The 20,423-nt window shown below is 42.1% G+C and overlaps 1 protein-coding gene across 1 annotated transcript; it reads left to right on the top strand.

Moving 5' to 3' along the window:
* The first annotated feature begins 19,531 nt into the window (after window positions 1-19,531).
* LOC100719269 (cytochrome c oxidase subunit 6A2, mitochondrial) lies at window positions 19,532-20,185 on the top strand. Its single transcript, XM_003477896.4, has 3 exons — window positions 19,532-19,702; window positions 19,815-19,951; window positions 20,067-20,185. The coding sequence occupies exons 1-3, from the start codon at window positions 19,630-19,632 to the stop codon at window positions 20,145-20,147; spliced, it is 291 nt and encodes a 96-aa protein (XP_003477944.1). The 5' UTR covers window positions 19,532-19,629; the 3' UTR covers window positions 20,148-20,185.
* Window positions 20,186-20,423: the final 238 nt, after the last annotated feature.

Genomic DNA, 20,423 nt, shown 5'->3' with positions numbered 1-20,423 from the left:
AAGACCTCGTACAACAGGAAATCTAAAAAGATGCCAACTGTACCCTAAAAGAAAGGACAGGGAAACAAACCATACGTGCTATCAATGTATGTGATACTTGCATTTGGACATGGAGTTTTAATGTGTGAAGATTACCTTGGTTATGACTGACAAATTTCTCCTTGGCGTGGTAAAGAAGCAAGAGCAGAAAAAAGAAAAAGGCCTTTGTTGCTCGCTTGGGAGAGCTGCAGCAGAATACAAGATCCTTCTGAGACAAAACTGCAGGTTTTTATTTGGTTTTGAGGGGTGGCGTTGAAGGGGTGGGCAGAATGACGTATTGACAGCTGATTGGAGAATGTTGGCACGCACCTGAAAAGCAGGAAGTTCAAAGTTTCAGGTTTGTAAGAAGAATGAGGAAGTCAATGTTGAAGGGAGGCGCTGTCCAGCACCACGAATTCTCCGGGTCTTTCTCATATCGATAAGGGAAAAAATGAAGATTCATTTGTGCCTGGGCTTGGGGGAACGAACATGCCTCTGGCTTTTGCTATTGAGAAAGGATGCTTGCAAAAATGTCTCTTTTTTTCTTTTTTGAAGAAGTATAATGCTTTGTAGTTCAGGCTGGCCTTGAACTCAATATGTAGCCCAAATTGACGTCAAACTCTTGACTATCTTCCTGCCTCAGCCTCCCAAATGCTAGGATTACAAGCATGCTTCACCTTGCCTCGCTGGATTTACTTTTCTAAGTGTTTAAAAATTATTTATGTAACCTTTACAGCAGTAAATACTATCACCATTTGACAGAAACCTGAAGCACAGAAACTAACTTGCTGGAGATTAAAATTTAAGCAATCTGAACCCAGAGTTCATGATCTTAAGTCTTCTATATGTTCCAGGAATGAAGAACGAGAGGACTCTGGGTGTTTAAAAACCAATTCTTCAAGTTTAGGCTCCCAAGTTTATGCATTCAACTCTCCAAGAAAGGTATTTCCATCAGAAATTTTGAATCATGAAATAATAAATAAATGAATTAGCAAATCTGATTTCTAAGTCAGTGATTTTCTAAGCCAGTAGCAAATTAGGAAAGCATATTCTTTAAAAGAGATCTATTTCCGAGCCGGGTGTGGTGGCTCATGCCTGTAATCCCAGCACTCGGAAGGCTGAGGCAGGAGGATCGTTGTGAGTTGGAGACCAGCCTAGGCTACAAAGTGAGCTCAAGGCCAGCCTGAACTGCATAGTGAGACGCTGTCTCAAAAAGACAAAAAAAAATCTGTTTCCTTTCCACTCCTTGACTTGTTTTCTTCCTTTCCTGAACAATTAGATCAAGGCCTCTAGGAACAAGCAGAACAAACAAATTAGTCGTTTTGTATGAGTAGTAAGACACAGTGAGCCAAAGCAGTGCTTCCAAGTCCTGACAAGGTGAAGAGGGTGTCCAATATAAGAGGGTGGCCTGATGTGAGGTATCAGCCTGACAGGGTTACAGGGCATTGATCAAGGATGAGGACAACAGGTCATGCTCTCTAGTACCCACCTTTTCTGAGCACACCCCAACTCTTAACATTATCTTTAGCTATAAGTCCTTCAGTGGACCAAATCATCAATGAGTATACACCCCATGACGCAATCACCTCCTAAAAGCCTATCTCTGTGGGTCATGAAGCTTTGTGGGGACATCCAGATATGAATCATAACACTTTTCTTCCAAGCTAAATAGTTCCTCAGGGTTTTCCAGGGATCTGAGTTTGGGTAAGAGGTAAAGGTGTGAAGGTGAGTTTGTTTTGCACCCTCTTTCCACCAACCTCATTTTACATTACAATTCTGTATCACCTTCATTGCTTTTTTTAATTGGTTTTATTCTGTTGTATGTTTGATTTTATTATGTCTGATGATATGGGCAGTATTTTGAAGATAAGAAGTATTATGGTAGTGGATTTCCTATTCTTTTGAAGTCTTGTATCATTTCCACTATTTTATTTTGATTGGCTTTATTCTGTTTTGTTTTGTTTGGTTTTATTCTCTTTAAAATAAAATCTCAGCCTATTTATTTCTAGCAACCCATTCTCATCATCAGCTTTAGCTACCAAGGCCCCAATGTGGAAAGAAAAACATGGTTCAAATTCTTTCTATTTTTCTTTTTTTGTTTTTATTTTCTGAGACAAGGCCCTGGTATGCAGTTCAGGCTGATCTTGAACTCACTTTGTAGCTCAGGCTGGCCTTGAACTCATGGCAATTCTCCTGCCTCAGCCTCCTGAGTGCTGGGATATAGGTGTGCACCACCATGCCTGGCTCAAACATGGTTCAATTTCATGTTTAAAACAACACTTTTTCTCCCTGTACCTGTTACTACTGCAACACTGCCACAGAAAATCCCCATGTCTCCTTTACCTCATGGACCTTAACAAAATATGCAGCCAATTGCAGTAAGAAATGGCCTCATCTCATTTATCTTAAGAGAATTAAAACAAACATTATCTCAAAATTTCTGTGGGTCAGGCATTTGGGCTGAGTTTAGTTGGGTGCCTCTCGCTATATTCAAGGTGTCAACCAAGGCCACAATTATATCAAGGCTCGATGGGGAGCTGTTAGAAGGCCTGATGTTATCCCTGGCTGTTGGCCAGAGACATACTTTACTGTGTGAGTTTCTTCTTGTAACAAACCTAGGAACTGGCATCCCAACAAATGATTGAGAGAGTGAGAGACAGCACCCAAGTGGAAGCTACAGTCCTTCTATAACCAACCATTGGAAGTAACACCCCATTCCCTCTATGTTCTCTTGGCTGAAGAAAATCATAAATCCAGTCCACACTCATGGGGGCACATGGGTGCCTTCTTTCTATTTTTATTTACTTGTGTCTTTTTTGAGACAAGATCTTGCAATGCAGTTGAGGCTGGCCTTGAGCTCACTTTGTAGCCCAATGATCCTCCTGTCTCAGCCTCCTGAGTGCTGGGATTACTCTCCTTTTTATTATGTATTATTCTTTTTGAGACAGGATTTCACTATGCAGTTCAGGCTGGGTTTGAACTCACTTTTTAGGCCAGGCTGGCATCAAACTTGCAGCAATCCTGCCTCAGCCTCCTGAGTGCTGAGATTATAGGCATGTGCCACTATGCCTGGCTGTTTTCTCCTTTATAATGATGTCTTTTGAAACACAGAATATTTATGTTGTTATAGAGACTAGTTCTTACATAGTTTCCTTGGTTGCTAGCACTTTTGGTGTCATATCTAAGAAAACATTGTCTAACCTTAGGTTATAGTTTTAGTTCTTACATTTAAGTCTGTGATCCAATTGAATCAATTTTTAAAATATGGAAGTGAGGTGGAGTACAAATTCATATTTGAATGCAAATGTCTACTTCGTATACTGTAATTTTGCAGGATGTATTAGCTCTAGTAGGTTTTCTTATGAATTCTTTAGGTTCATCCATGTATAAAATAATCTCATCTGTGAACGGAGATAGTTTTACCTTTTATTTTCCCATGTGAATGCTTTTGATTTCTTTTTCTCTTCTAGCTGCTCTAGCTAGAAATTTCAGTGTAAGACTGAATAGAAGTTGCAAAACTGGGTAGTTTTCTTTACTTGTTAATCTAGGTAAAGTTTTCAGTTTTTTTTCACCGTTATCTATGATGCTATACATTTTTTATAGAAACCCTTTATCAGGGTGTGGTGGATTAACTAAAGGTCAACTTGTAATGCCCAGCTGAACTAAATCAGCATGGTGCTGTGGAAGACTGATTGCTGCCAACAGCATAAGGGCAGATGGTATGCAGTTGATTCTCGTAGAGAAGCTTGTCATGCTGGCTTTCCTGATATGAACTCGGCTGTTCTCATTCTTAGAGGAGCTCGGGCCCTCACTGTTGCTGAGATGGCTGTGGTTTTCTGTGGGAAAGCTCTGATCCTTACCTTGAGCATTGCTTCCTGGCTCCATTTGCAGATCCTTCAGCCTGCTGGCACAAATCCTTCATCCTACTGGCACAGCCTTTCTAGCTTCCACTACTGACCTTTGGGCCTTGCCAGTGCAGATCCTTGATATGGATTTACATGAGACATTGCTGTAGGCTCTAGGCCTCCAGCTGGACTTGTGGAGGACATTACTATGGGCTCTAGGTCTTCAGTAGGACTCATGCAAGACAATGTCATAGGATCCAGACCCTCAGGTGGATTTTTTGGGTCTCTAGTGTGCAAATCTCTTGTACTCTTCTGCATTTGACTCTTTGGGTAAATATTATTAAATAATCATATAAATTATGTGTCCTACATTAAATTTATTCCCTTGTAAACCTTGACTACAACACAAATTGAGTTTTCTTCACTCTAAGTACTTAGAAATTAACCTAACCACGTAAGTGAAGACCTCTATAATGAAAACTCTGAAAAATGAGATTGAAGAGATCAGAAAAGAGAAAAATATTCCATTCCTGGATAGGCAGAACCAATATTGTCAAAATGGCCATACTTCCAAATTGATACGTAAGGTTCTGAATGCCACCCATCTAGGAGCAAGGCCCCAGCACTATACCCCAGAGGTACATCTTGGCTAGCCACGTGGCCTGGGAGACTCTGAATTCCTCCCAGCCATGCATAAGGCCCCAGTACCACACTCTGGCGGTGCACCCCTGTTAACTGCATGGAAGATCTGAGCTCTGCCCAGCTGAGAATCCCAGCCCAATCCATTGGAGTAACAGCCAGCCAGCCTCATAGGTCACAGAGCTACTAAGCCCTGCACAGCCTAGAGCCCCAGGGCCAACCATCAGGGAGTGACCAGCCTAGCTGATGGAACCTGAAGATTTTGAGCTCTGCCCATCACACCCTAAGGCTCCAGGGTAACAGTTTGGGGATGCACCCCAGCTAGCCACGTGGATATCAGAGGATTGAAGCTCTGCCCAATGCAGCATCCCAGTACAATCCATTGGGACAGTGCCTTGTCAGCACCACAGAACCCAGAGGAAAATGACAAAATGAAACAGCAAGATGCAGTCTCAATCCTCCCACCCACTGAGAACAAACCCAGGAACCACTGAAACGGAAGAAACTGGAAATTGCACAACTGAACTTTCTGAAATGACAGCAACTGAAGTAAAGCAACAACTCCATGAAGCTATAGAGGAAGTCAGATCAGAAATAACCTCCAGGTTAAAAAAAAAGAAATGACAAACAAATGAAAGAAATGTTGAATGTATCTCTCTGTTCACTTTTTATGTTTTGATTTTGTAACTTGAACAACTACTTTTAAGATAACAATATGTAATTTATCAATAGTGATTTTTTTGAAATTCTGTATTATTTCTACCCTTTTTTCTGTTTTGCTTCTTTTCCTCTAAATAAAAAAAGAAGATCTAGACTTAAAAAATAGAGGAACATAAGAAAATGATGGAAACCTTGAGTGAACAACATAAGATAGAATTAGAATGCATGAAACAGACTCAAAGAGATATTCAGGGAATTAAAAATTCCACTGAAAGCTAGTGAAACTACTTGAATGAAGGTGAAGATAGACTCTCAGAACTTGAAGACAGGATGGAAAATTATGACTACCAAAGAAAAGATCTCTTAAAAATAACAAGGAATCAGGAAGCAACAATTCAACAGCTGCAAGATGATGCAAAGAGAAACAATATGACTGCTTGGTGTCAATGAAAAGGCAGACATAGTGACATAAGAAGACTACTTACAGAAACAATGGCAGAAAATTTTCCAAACACAGGAAAAGAATCTGATATATAGATAAATAGGCATACAGAAGCCAAATTAGCCATGACCAAAATAAATCTTCATCCAAACATATAATAATTAGGATCTCAGAAATTCAGCACAAGAGCAGAATACTTAAAGCTGTCAGAGAAAAGAAATAGATCACCTACAAAGGAAAGCCTATCCAAATCACAGCAGATTTCTCAATACAAACCTTCAAGTCAAGAAGAGCTTGGAGTGAAGTATTTCAAGTCCTGAAAGAAAACAACTTCCAACCCAGGTTGATCTCCCTGCAAAAATTATCTTTCAAAATTGATGGAAAAATAAGATACTTCATGACAAAAAACTACTGAAGAAATTCATGACCACTAAACCAACACTAAAAGAGTACTAAGAGATACTCTAGAAAGTGATAAAAATAACTGCAATTCCAAGAACAACAGCAGAAGGAAACCACTAAGCAGGGCAAACAATTAAACAAAAAAGTAGAAAACCAACAACAGAAGAGAACATAACAGTGATAAGTCAGTGCATATCAGTTATATCCATCATTATAAATGGTCTCAACTCACCAATAAGAAGAAACAGACAGGCAGAGAGGATTAAAAAACAAAATCCAACCATATCCTGTGTACAAGAAACACATTTAACTTAAAATAGACTAAAAAACAATGGAAAACAATATTCCATGCAATAGGAATCCAATAAAAAGTGAGCGTAGCTATTTTGTATGCAGACAATCTGAACTTCAAACCAAGAATGATCAAAAGAGACAAAAAGGGTCATTACATACTTGTTAGGAGAAAATTTCAAGAGAAAGAGATTACAATCATAAATATATATGTACCAAATATAGGAGCACCCAACTATGTAAGACAAATTGTAATGGACATTAAAATTAAATAAACAATAATACAATTATAACAGGGGGTCTTACACCCCATTGAAACAAAGAGACAGATCAACCAAACAAAAAATCAGCAAAGAAATAGCAGAACTGAATCAAACTTGTGAACAAATAGACCTAGTAGATGTGTACAGAGTGTTCCACCCAATAACAGAGAGGATGTGTGCTGTTGGAGGTAGAGATGGGGCAATGGAGGTCAAGAGTCCCACGAGACATACGAAACCAGAAGAGGTAGAGAAGGAGTCTCCCCTACAGGCTTCAGAAGCACCACCCTCTTTCGCACTTTGATTTTCACCTGTTTCCTCCATAATCATGGTAATAAACTCTGTCTTGGTTACTTTTTTCTTGTCGCTGAGACAAAATACCAAACCAAAGTGAAGTAAGAAAGGAAAGGTTTACTTACAATTGTGGAGACTTCAGTCCCTAATCATCTGGTTCCAAGGCAGAGTGGCATATGGCAGAGGGCAACAGTCCAACGTGGTAGAAAACAGCACAAGCAAAAATAGCAGAACAGAAGAATTGCAGAGAGAAGACTCTTTCTGATCCTTATATTATATATAGACCACACCCACTTGGGTGTGATACTCCCATAATCCCAGCATTGGAGCATGAGTCATTCAGAGACTCTAGAACCCTGCCTCCCTGACTGCATGAGAAGGCTTTGGAGGGGCATCCAGACTCAAACCATAACACTTACCTTGTTCTAAGCCAAAGAAAGAAAGTACATAAATCTGTGTGTGTATTTCAGGAATACTTACCACTATCCAGGGGGAGAAATGTTAAGCCCACCCCCTATCATGGCTACAAACTCTGATAGCTATGATAATTGTTTATTGTATCACTGGGAATAAGACAGATGTACATTGGCAGGACACTAAAGTGGCACCCTGAGGGAAAAAGAAACAGGTGACTGCAACTTTGGGCAGTTGGGACAGGGGGATCAGGCTTCAGTTAAGCAAAAGGGTGAGCTACTATAGTCCTTGAGATAAGCAAGTAGGAGCCAGGAGTGGTAGTGCAAACTTGTAATCCTAACGTGGGAAGCCCTGTAATTGGCTGCCACCTTATATCTACAGGTAGCAGCTCCTTGCCTAGCCTGTTTGGCCCATTCAGGGATTATGTTAATCAGCTCGCCTTATGTGCCTATACACGGGAAATAATCCTCGGTCTTGCCACTGTTGCTAAGTTACTTGCTGAAATCTCAGAACCCAACTCCCTCCTCCCCCAATACCCTATAGATTTGTTACCCTTTCTTTGAATAAATGAGTCTTGATTGGAATTGTCTTGTCTCCATTCTTCGAGTCTTTTGTCCCTTCTCATCCCCACTCCCCCTCTAGAGTCTACGTTGACTCACCCTCGGGCTGGGACACTAACATGTAGGAGGCTGAGACAAGAGGATCTCAAATTCAAGTCCTACCCAGGCAAATTAGTGACTTAGAGTTACCCTGACTCAAAATTAAAAACGCTGCAAATGTAGTTCTGTGTGAAGGCTAAGGGTTAAATCCTTAGTACAGAAAAGGAGGTAAGTGTACGTGGAAAAACTGAATGAGACTGAGACAAAGATATTGACAGATCTGATGAGAACGTGTCCTAAACTTCATTTTAGCTCCACTATAATGCATTTACACAAAATTTCAACTAAGAAGGAGCACATAGCACAGTTCTAAACACATCTCGGATCACGCACAAACATACCTGTGAAGTAAGAAGACTTCACCCTGTCCAGAAACCTTGGTCCCTTTTGGGAAAAATCCATGAATAATTATAACATTCCTTTGGTAGCCTACAAAAATGAAATGTATCCTTTGTTAGCCACTGTGTCTGTGTAGTAGTTGATTTCTGTCTCTTCCCTAGGGCAGCCATCTTTGTTTCTTTCATATAGTAATCTTTTTTTTTTTTTTTTCTTGGATAAGATCTCACTATGTAGTTTAACCTGGCCTTGAACTCACTATGTAGGTCAGGCTGGCTTGAACTCATAGGAATTCTCCTACCTCAGCCTCTTGCATCCTGGAATTACCACATTGCCACCATATCCAGTTCTTATAGTAATATTTCCAATTAAATTTTCTGCCTAGAAATTTGTGCCATTGCTTCAGTTTTAATTTCCATGAACACTTAACACAAGGACCTATGCCATCTGGTTATAGGACAAAATACCTGACATATGCAAAGAAAGATTTATTTTGGCTCATGTAGAAATGTCATACTGGAGGGATATGATAGAGAAATGCTACTGACTTTATGACAGCCAGAAGCTGATAGAGCCAGAGGAAGGGACCAGAAACCAGATGTAGTCCCCGTGACCCACCCAGACACGCCCAGAAGTGTGCTTTACTAAAGTGTGTCTCATGTCAATCAACTTGACAATCAAGATTTGGTCATTTTTGGTTTTGTTTTTTGAGACAGGGTCTTACTATGCGATCCAGGCTGGTCTTGAACTCACCATGTAGCCCAGGCTGCCCTCAAACCCCCAGCAATCTGCCTGCCTCACCCTCCCAAGTGCTGAGCTTATAGAGGTGTGCCATCATGCCTGGTGACATTAAAATGTCTTAAAAGTTTTTCATTTGTATATGGATTTCTAAACAATATATTATGAAAAATATCAATAATTGGGAAATTTCTCTCCTGTCTCTCACTTATCCTTTGCTGCACTTAACCTCCTTCATCCTCAAAATTCATTCTTCAATATTCAGGAGACAAACTTGGCACAACTGACATCTCATAGTATAGGAGCTATTTTTTCCACCACACCCTGATGTTCTCTACGATGGAGGGCTTCCTCTTGAATAAGCTTGTCCTTATTGTTGTTCTTACTTTCTGTGGAAGAAAATGGGGATTTTCAACTCCAGCATCATAAGCCTTTACGGAGAGGGAGTGAACTACAAAAGGCAGTTTTACCAGAAAACTGCAAAGGAGATTTTTGCCTAGCAAGACTCTGTCTCAAAATATGAGTAATTAAATAGTCTGGAAATTTATTTCAGTGCTACATTAAATCAATAAAAATTTAAATCCATAATTTTTTCATGGTAAGATTTATTTTAAACTATTAACCAAGATTTTTAGTCAGCCTCAGACATGGCCATCTTAACACACTCCCACCAGCTTGAATACCAACAGTATATGCAGGTCTGTCCCATTGGGTGCACCACTGGTTGTACAAACAGATCTAATCACTTTTATTTGTCTTTTTACTAATAAAATTAATAAAAAAAACCACCCACTGTGCAGTCATGTATGTACCACATACAAATTATGGCCCCATTGTAAGTATGTTAAATCTGAATGGAAGTATGGTAAGGAAGATAATTCAAAGTAGATAGAGCATTCAAACACAAAGCAACAAGAATATTTTGTATAGAAAAATCACAATGTGGGTCAATTTATGATCAATCAGTAGGATTTTCAGGTTCTTGGTATTCTGAACAAAGACTTGGACAAGGCAATGTGGGAAAGGACTTACATTATTGAGAGTATAAAAGAAATACACTGTGTAGAGCGAGAATGGGCTGTTGAGAATGTTCACAGTGGCAAGGATAGTGGAGGGGCTCTGCTGTCTCTTGTGCTCCTCAGCCTGAGTTCAGACTAAACTGTCCTATCAAAGGCTGGCGTGCCAGATGTAAATGAAGAATTGAAGTTAGTACTCTTTGATTGGTCCTTCCTACAGGGTTTGGGAATTGCATAGTTAGCTTGGATTCTTATTCTGCACATGTGTTCTGGATCTTCCATGACTGACAAGTCCTTTGCTCAATCTATTTTGCCCCTCCCAATCTTTGTGCCTCCCACTTGTGGATATAGCTTTAGCCAGAAGGAGTCCTTCACCCAGGCAATTGCCTGCATACAAGGAAGGAGCCTTACAGGTGCAGGCAATGTGGAAAGAGCTTCAGCCTCCATACCAAGATCAGTTGCCAAGTTGCTTGTCACAAGCCCCAATCACCAATGCAGGGCTCTGATGACAATGTTATACACTAACATAAAGAGCTTCGTTATGTTTGTGTTATGTTTGCCAATGCCCAAGTTATATGACCAAATTACCTGTTAATTCTCTTTGCAAATGCAACTATTTTCTACAACCTGTAGCACCATCACACTGTTCTGTATGCACCGTCTTCCTGGGTGACCTGATTGATATGTTAACCGTTGCTACCTTCTGCAAAGGACAGATGTTATCTAAAATTAAGTGCTAAAATTAGTTGACAAAGGATTGTAAATTTCTGCAAGACCTCTGTTTCCCTTTGTCCTCTGCAAAGGGAAACAAAGGTCTTCCTCATTCCTTAGTAGATCAAGGATTTCCCCATTTCCTGATCCACGCCTATAAGCCATTCACTTTGTAATTGCACTTTTTCTAAAAAAGTCTGTGAAAGTTTTAAGCGAGTTACACAGCTTTGCAAACTCCAACTACACTGTGTCCCTGGTACCAGGTAAAATGTGCTGCTTTTTCTTCAAACACATGTCTTGCCCCATTTTTGGATACCATGTTGGAGGGCTCATTTTGGGACTACAAGAAACAATAGCCCTCTCTTTACTCCAACCCATGGGGAGCCTTGGGTCCTTACATTTCCAACCACCCTTCCTTTATCCTGCCCCTCAGCCACCATGCTGATTCTGCCTCCCACTATCACTAGACAGTGTCTTGGGAGCTTCTTAAACCCACCCTTCACAGAACTAAGTTACAGGTTCAATGGCTCCCATAGTGGAAAAAGAACTTTCAGAATGCATCAGTAAGAAGCATAAAGGAACTTATTAGGCAGAATTTTCAAGTCACACACACAAAGAAAGACCCAGACCTTTGAGAAAGAGGTGCATTTTGACCTGGCATTTGTAATATTTATAAGTATTGTAGGCAGTGAAGTTAGTTATAAATACTACAGACAGGGTTGGGCTCTCAGCACAGAAGACAGCTGTGGCTGCAGGCTCATCCACTAAAGGTCAGGCTTCAAGAAAAAGAGGAGCAACTACACCCATATACTTCTCCCAGGGATGAACAGCAGTGATTGACATTCTAAATAGGCGTCAGTCACCCTGGGTGGGCGACCAAAACTCCCTAGCCCATTCCTTACTAGAAACTTTTCATTTCATCCATGTGTGCTTGCTATGTAACTTGCCTGCCCATTTGATCCCCATAGAATCAATATTACCTAAGTGACTATAGTTGTAATCTTATTAGTTGACTTTAGTTTTGTCCCAATTTGAACTTGCTTCACCTTTGGCTTTGCTTCATTAAACTCCCTTAAGTAAGGCCACCCACTTTCCAGGTCCCCTTCTGTCCCTCTTTGACAGAAGCTATTGTTTTCTCAACAAATTCTTCCTACTCTTAACCTCTGTTATTTGCAGAACTCGTTCCTTGATTTTAGAGAACATTAACTCAGTGTTTCAGACACCTAGCAGGTAAGGAGTTATAATATCTCCCTTTTATTATTTGGAGGTTCCTATATCATCCTTATATCATACACCCTCTATCATTAGGGTCTTGGGGTATCTTAAAGATGGTGGCCTAGGGTGTGTATTCTGACTGTCTGTCAGGTAATCCATCTGGAAGGCAGTGTTAAACTGCATGTGCCTGATACAAAAATGTGCTGCCAACTCATGCTGCTGCTTCCTTGAGGATGGAGGTCTATGGGAGGAAGTACAGGTTATAGGCGAGAAGAAGTGGTCACTTCATAGACGAAAAATGCCAATTTGCAGGTGGAAAGGAATTTCCCGGGATTATTGTGTTTTGAAAAAAGGAGGGGGAAAAATTTAAACTGGACTCATGTCCTGAAGCTATAGTTTTTCTTAAAAGCACAATTTTAAAATTCCAATTTTCTTTGCCACATTTTTATGTTCATTTCTTCTATCCTGCCTCATCATCCTGCTCAGTGTCCCACCTCCAGTCACACCTACCGTCCCCCAGATTCCTCACGCACTCCACCTTTCACCCCCATAGATGGCTGTATCTCTCCATTACTCGTCGGCCAGCCCTCCCTCCGATTTTGCTCATGACCTCAAGGACTCAGCAGGTCTAGGTTGCAAGTTCACCCCCACTGGAGAATCAGAGGCCTGCATGGCTTCCAAGTTTACCTGTTCTGAGTGTGGGAGTTCCTCAAACCCGTGGCCAGCTCCTCTGACACCAGTGCCCCCGAAAGATGATCAGCTGTGTACTTATTTAAGGGTACCAAGTGCCTTACCCAGAGCCCATTCCTGATCTAACTAGAAGAAAGGGGGCTTTTTTTTCTGTTTTGAGACAGGGTTTTTGCTATGCATTTCAAACTGGCTTAGAACTCATTTTGTAACCAACGCTGATCTCGAATTTGCAACAATCCTCCTTCCTCAACCTTCCAAGTGCTGGGATTACAGGGACGAACCACCATACCCTGCTATTACCAGGGGCATTAATCAGAAATCCCCCTTGTAAAGAATGGCTCAGAGATTAGCAAGACCTGCAGGCTTGTGTAAAGGCAAGATGGCATGTAATTTATTGTTCCTGGATGCAGGCAGACAGAGGGCAAAAAGGCTATCTGTAAAAAACAAAAAGAAGTGGACTTTTTTATAGGGCCTGAAAGAAGGCAAGGGACAATAGCTGGGGAGATCTTAGTAAACACCAGTGGTCAAAATTCTCTGGATGTCTTGGACCTCAGTGGCAAAGTTTTTGAGGTGTCTGATGTAAATGTTTGGGTGTCTTCAGATGTTCTGGTGTTTGGAAGATCCCATGTTCTATTTTATCTCTTTTATGGCACCCTGTGTTTTCTGACGGCAGACCTATGCTGAGCTGAAAGCAGTGTCTCTGTTGGAAGACAGGTTGGTACTAGAAGAGTCATGTCTAAATACAGCCTGACACGCCTATCAGCCATCAGTACATACCCTCAGTGGGATGGCTTTGGGAGGACCAGAGATTAAAGAGCCAAGAGTGCTTCTGGGAAACTTAGAAGTAGACTGGGTAGCATTATAACACCCACCTTGCAGCACAGGAGGCTGAGTGCGATGGGCCCCAGAGGAGACAGGGGCATGGGCTTGTCTCAGTCACCACAAGAGGATTCACCACACAGACAAGCCCTATCGTGTGGGTATGGCTTTGAAGGCAGCACCAAGCTCCTTCCCACCACGAGACCCACCCTGGAGAAAAAGCCTTATCAGTGTCTCCAAGTGGGTAGGGTTTTCAACCAGAGCCTTCCCAGATACCAAAGAATGTATGCGTATAATGCATTCTGGGAAGTATGGTGTACAGTCCTGGGGGCAGGTTTTGTAGCTTCACAAGTAGATCTGTGCATCAGCCATAAGTTCCTCCCTCTACTCATACTCATTTTGGGGTTTCGGTTATTGTTGTTGTTGCTGTTTTGTTTTGTTTTTGGTGGTACTGGAGACTGAACCCGGGGTGGTATTCACAATGAGCTATATCTCCCCAACACGCCAACTTTTGAAACAGGATCTCATTAATTTGCCAAGTTACCCAAGCTTGGTTCAAACTTGCAATCCCTGTGCCCTAGCCTCCAGAGTGCTGAGATTACAAGCATGCACCACCACAACAGGCTTCCTACTCCCTTCTTAAGTCTTTTCTTTGCTACTAATCTTCTGTAGGAGGTCTGGGTTTTTTTAATTTTTTGTTTTTGTCCTCCCCCCATCCTTCTCTTTCCTTTTCCTTAAACTTCACAGTTTATAGAGTAAAGGATTTAAGCAGATGTTAGGTAAACATAAGTTACTGAAACATGGGAATACTGTTGTTAAGGACAAGGGTAATAAATAAGTGATATCTCTCTCACTAATAGGGATTAATATTAAATCAAAAGTATTATTAATTTATTTACTGGTTGTCTCAACAGTGTGTTATTGGAGTGGGAAAAATGTTACCCTATGAAAATTCAAACTATGTAGAAGTTTTTAATAGCATCACCACCCATGTAGCTGCCAAGTTTGCTACCCTCCTTAAATCATCTTTCTCCACCCCAAGCCCAAGTCCAGTCAGACACCACATCACATTGGTTCTACTTCTGAGAAGTTTCTGGTTCCACTGTCTTTCCCTTCCCAGTACCTCTGTCCTCAGTGTGAATCCTTGTCATCATTTACTTGGATTATTACAAGACTCCTAACTGCCCTCTTCTGCTTCCAATCTTTGCATTCCAGTTCATTACCCACACAGCCCACCAGTTCCATCCTTCTGTCATGGCCCAGACTCCACTACTAAATCCAGTGTTAATCTCCTGGATCCATGCCTGCTGCCACCCTTCCCCAACAGAGTGGGGTCAATGTACCTCAGCAGGGGATACATGACTCCTCAATTGGGCTTTGCTCCATTGTACACTGACCATATCTTTTCACCCCTCTGTATCTTTGCATATGCTTTATTTTTCTCAACCACAGAGATTGCCCATTTCCTTCTTACATCTTCCAAATTTATTATCTACCAGCTGAGCGTCACCTCCACTTAAAGCCCAAATTCTAATATCACATTTGGTGTTTAAATTTAAATAGCAGAATTTGTGAACCACTGTGAATGGCTGGTGACATTCCTGCTTCTCCAGCATACTGTGAATGTCATAGCAGAAATTCTGGCACAGGTTTGACTCATACTTAGTAAACATCACTTGAATAAAGGAACTACTTCCAGTGGCTCAAGTTGTGTGTGTGTGTGTGTGTGTATGTTGCTTGTTTTTAGGTAGAGTCTCAGGCTAGCCTTGAACTCACTATGTAGCCCAGGCTGGTCTTGAACTCTTGGTAATCCTTCTGCCTCAGCCTCCCAAGTGCTGGAATTACAGGTATATGCCACTCTGCCTGGAAACTGCTCAAGTTTTACGCTAACACTCATGCTTATTTCAGCATTGTTGTCCTCTACAATACAAAGTGGACAAACCTGGAAGTTAACCAAGGTGACCATAAAAGTGTCCACATCTGATGTGTGTCTTCCTAGTTACTTTGTTATTCAATGACTTTATGGTTATTTCTGTAGTGGTAAACAAAGAAAAGCAATGGAAAACAAATTTCCAGGTGGTCACATCAAAATTTTCAGCAGCAATAGGAGTAAGTACCGTGTATGCATTATCAGATTTTTGCCACTGGCTCATAATACCCAACAATTATACTTTAGGTGAGAGACATTTAATTTGGCTCATAGTTTTAGGTGATTTATTCTAGCCAGCTGGCTACAGGGCACCAATAAGACACAGGGGCTTCACAGAGGAAGGCTGTTTACCTCGTAGTGGCCAGGAAGCAGAGCAGGGGAACAGTGCCACAGAGGAAGAAGTGTCCAGGAAGCAAATCTAGTCCCCAAGGTCACATCTCCCCAGACGCCTCCCTGACACACCCAGAAGTGTGCATTACTGATCCTCTAGGTGGCTCCCAAGTCAATCAAGTTGACAGTTAAGTTTGGTGTCACATACAGGCCTTCCAGTGACTCTTCAATAATCAGTGTTTACTGGTTGCACAATACTGCTTTAGAAAATATCTGAGATTAATAAGTCACCATTTTAGGGTCCTTTTTATACTAGTTGGGCTTGTGGATGCATCACATAGGATGTCAGATAAAGGTTTTGCAAAGGAGTCACCACTTCAAAGTCTGTCCTTGGTGAAAAGTAGCCTTGTTTTAGGTCCCATCAGTCAGGTGGCCACCAAGCATATTGTGAATGTGTCTAGTACAGTCAAAACTCTTGTCCTTAGCATCAGATAGAGATTTGAAAGAAATCAGGTTGCAAGCAGTAGATTTATTTTGCTGTGGAACATTACAATATTATGAAACAGAAGAATATAAAACTACAACACTATTAAATCTTTTGCAATTTGGGCTGTATCCCCAATATATCCCAATGTAAAATGTATTTGATTAATTTTAACAAATACTAAATCCCTTCAAGTACTCATTGCTTAATTCATTAAAGCCATAGCATGTATTCAAAAATGTTTATTGAAGATACCTTTACAAAAAAAGGCAATGTATTCTGAACAAAACATGGATCATAGTACATAGGGAACAAATCAGAAATTTTCTGGGAAAGATTTAGAGAAAAGCTATAGCTTCAAAGAAAAACCAAAAGTGGTAAGTTAAAGTTGAAAACCATATCATGGATTCATTTTTACAAATGGAAGATTTGCTGTTACACATAACCATGATAATGATAACAGAAGTCTCTCAAAACTATCAGTGTCTCCTGAAATCTGCGCCATGTTGGGCACTGGAAAAACCAAGAAACCAGCTCACCTCCCTGGTGAGCGGCCATGAGCCTGCCCCCTCACGCTGTTAGCAAATGCAAGCCAGAGATCTGAGCATCTCTTGGGAGGTTGATCATATGCAATACAGCAAATAGAGGGGATTTCCTTCTACTATCTCTGTGAAGGCCAATATTTTTATCACTGTTTTGCTTTGTTTTGATTAATGTTTCTGCTCTATTGAATATTCCATTTTGATAAGTTCTATAATGTTCTGTATTTTGTTTGATTTTGCTATACCTGATTGAAAGAACAACTATTGTGAAGATAACGAGATATACTATGGTACCTATTACTGTTGTCCCAGTAAACTGCTGTGAAGTTCTGTACCAATTTCACAGCACTGTCTCAATCGGCTTTGTTCTGTTGTATTTTATTACCTTCAAAATAATAAAAAATTTAAAACAACAACCACAACAAAAAAAAGTCTGTCAGATCTGGTACATCTCAATCTAGTTCAAATAAGGTTATATCTCACTTCCTCTTTAAGTCCGCTCATAAAAATGGCTTTGATGCTGGCTTCAAGCTAAGGACCTAGCAGCTTTGAAGTATGTGTGACAGAGTTGGGATGCTGCATATTGGAGTTTACCTAAGAACTGGTGAGTTTGTTTCTCTCTCAAAACAAACTAAACCTCTAGAAACAGGAAGCTTTGGCAGCAATTCAATTAATTAACTGTGTGACAGAGAACTTATGAAACACGGTAGGTACAGAAACCGTGCCATAATACACTGTGATCCACATAAAAAACACAGACTAACCTAAGTGTCTGGGAGCTTGGGCCAATGAGCCACAGGATGGGGACCACGGGGTAGGGGATCTAACAGCCTGGGGTATTCACCAGCTCTTAGCAAGTTATATCCTGTGGGAGCTTCCAGGCTGAGGACAAATGACCGAATTCCCAGCAAAGTATTTGATAGAGATCACCATGGCTGTGAAGGGACCTTGGGGGAGAAAGGGAGCCCAGAAGCTTCTTAAGTAAAAGTTCCCCTCTCTATTTCCTTTTCTCCAGGAAGCAAGCTGGTAGCTAAGTAGGGAGGGGATTTGAGGGAACCCTGTGAGAAGCCTGTTTTGTTTTGTTTATACTAGGGATTGAACCCAGGGATACACCCAGAGCTACACCCAGAGATCCACAGGCCTTTCCTTTTTCTTTTCTTTTCTCTTCCCCACCTCTTCTTTTTCTTTTTCTTTCTTTCTTTCTGTTTTTTGAGACAAATTCTCAGTAAGTCACTAAATTGCCCAAACTGAGTTTAATTAAATTTGCAATCTTCCTGCCTCAGCCTCCCAGAGTGCTTCAGCCAGGTAAATGTAAGGCTTTGTCTCCATAGTGATTCCAAAGTCCAAATGGGGACAAATAAATGTAGGAAGAATCCCTTATGGCTCAGGAGCACAGCCATATGTATTAATATTTGACACCCAATGAGGAAAAAGTGGTACGAGGGAAAAGAGGAAAAGAAATTGGTTAAGTGGAAGTTAGTGTTCAGTTTGGACCCAAGGAAGGGATGAGTATTAAACCCTTCCTGAAAATGTACCTTTCCCATATACCTTTCACAAATGGGAAGGGTATGTACAGATAAGAGAGAAGGAAGGAAGAGGAGGGGAAGGCAGGAGAATAAAGAGAATTGAGATGTGGTAAGTAATATATCTACTCCTAAGATGAGTGTAAACACTATGTACTTCAAATGTGTACAGTACACAAGAAAACTGCACCGTCCTCATTTTTTAATAAAGTCCATATTAGTACATTATCCTTTGATGAAAGCTCAAGGCATCTTGTTATTTCATGGTCCTGAAAAGCCATTTCTAAAAGGTTAATCAATATAACATAATTCAGCGTTCACTGAATACATATTTCAGGACAAGTGTTTCATGTCAGGTTCCACGCTCGGTGTTAGGGATACTAAAAAAATAAAGCAGATGTACTCCCCACCACTCTTGCAGCCTTCCTGCTTCTGTATCAAATTCATGCAGGCCTGCCTCGCCTTCTATTGCCTCCAAGTAGTGAGATCTTTCAAGTTGAAATACACTTTGCAGAACACATTTGTTGGGTTCGTGGCTGCCCAGGATCTTTTGAATACTATTCCTGTATTTGGGGATTTCTCACCCACAATATAATTCCTGCCTCAAGACAAAAAACAAAGCCCAATTTTCCAGCCTCTCTTGGGGATAAAGCACAAGTTTTGACACACTTCCATTGCTTAAACTTTCAAAAAAATTAAGGTACATATTATCTATCTGGAAACAAATCCACTTAGTTCATTCTATAAATATGTGTTAATGGCCTGTGTACCATGTGCCAGCCACTGGAATAGAATATTGAATAAAATAGCTCCCTGCAACTATAATAAAGAATAGCATATTATACTTTAAATGTACCCATTAAAGGAATCCTGATCAGAGACCCCTCTAAACTGCACCCCACCACCTCCACAGCTTGGGGACTAGGGACACCATCAGCCCTGCTGTGGCCCCAGCCATTACTCTTGTGCTTTCCCCAGGCCTCCTCCTCCTGCAACATTACACCTGTGCTCCCTCAAGGCTTATTCTCAAGGCAGGGAGCCAGAGCCCCTCTCACTGAACCCCCCTTCCCAGTGCCCTACAAAAGACCCCAGAGCCTAAGACAGCAGCCGGTCAGTTCTCTAGAGCCACATGGGTCCTCTCAGGTACGTCCTGCAATAAACCTGTCCTGCCAAAATAGAAGACACTAGTACAGCAGCTGTCTGGAGAAGCTTTCCTGCCAGCTAGGCCTCATTTTAAATATAGAAGACTCTTAAAAATAGCCACCCCGGTTCTGGGCTCAACAGGTGATTGGCTCCAAAAGAGGGAGGAGAGGTCAGGCCTCAGTGAAGGAGAGGGGAAGGACAGAGCCATTCCCAGCTTCTTGTGCAGCAATGGCGCTGCCTGTGAGGGCCCTGAGTAGGGGCTTTGCCAGCGCGGCCAAGGGGGACCACGGAGGGACGGGAGGTGAGTGAGGTTGCGGCCTGACCCTGCGACTCCCCTGGCGATGTCGCCCCCTTCCCCGTCGCCTGGGGCCGGGCGCCTTTGCCTCCTCTCACCTGCCTCCCCTCCCGCCCAGCGCGCACTTGGCGCACCCTGACCTTCCTGCTGGCGCTCCCCAGCGTGGCCCTCTGCACCCTCAACGCCTGGCTCCACTCGAGCCACAGCGAGCGCCCCGAATTCATCCCCTACCACCACCTGCGGATCCGCACCAAGGTACCCGGCTGGGCCTGCAGCGGGTGGGCGCTGGAGGGCGCGCGGTGGCGTCCCCAAGCGGGGACCCCAGGCTGGGCCGCGCTGATGCGGCTGTCCCTCCTCCCTCTCCCCACAGCCCTACTGCTGGGGGGACGGCAACCACACTCTCTTCCACAATCCTCGAGTCAACCCTCTGCCCACGGGCTACGAAGACTAGGACCACAGCTAGCACAATAAAGGCCGGAAGTTCTGGGAGCTCCGCGTGTTTGCGCTGCGGGCGGGCGGGGCGGATGGCTGGGGCCGGTGGGTGGGTTTCAAACAATGGAAAGCCCAGACGGAGGAGGGATGGAGGGGGGTCAACAGGGGGTCTCTAATTCTAGATCTGGGGCATTTCGGGGCGTTCTCTATGATGGCCTCTAATGGATCTTCCGTTTGGAAGATCAGATGCTCCTTTCTGAAATCTTGACTCTCCTGGCTTCTGGGATTCAAGGGC

Source organism: Cavia porcellus, unplaced genomic scaffold, assembly GCF_034190915.1.
Source record: "Cavia porcellus strain 051 isolate PalLab524CR breed Dunkin Hartley unplaced genomic scaffold, mCavPor4.1 scaffold_16, whole genome shotgun sequence".
NCBI lineage: Eukaryota > Metazoa > Chordata > Mammalia > Rodentia > Caviidae > Cavia > Cavia porcellus.
The sequence above is the reverse complement of the archived record's forward strand: the minus strand, read 5'-3'. Positions and strand labels throughout refer to the sequence as shown.

What these genes read in the sequence shown, in the direction of transcription:
- LOC100719269 (XM_003477896.4), top strand. Translation starts at nt 19,630, where the DNA reads ATGGCGCTGCCTGTGAGGGCCCTGAGTAGGGGCTTTGCCAGCGCGGCC. An exon ending in GGACCACGGAGGGACGGGAG is followed by an intron (nt 19,703 to 19,814) that starts GTGAGTGAGGTT and finishes CCTCCCGCCCAG; the next exon opens with CGCGCACTTGGCGCACCCTG. An exon ending in ACCTGCGGATCCGCACCAAG is followed by an intron (nt 19,952 to 20,066) that starts GTACCCGGCTGG and finishes CTCTCCCCACAG; the next exon opens with CCCTACTGCTGGGGGGACGG.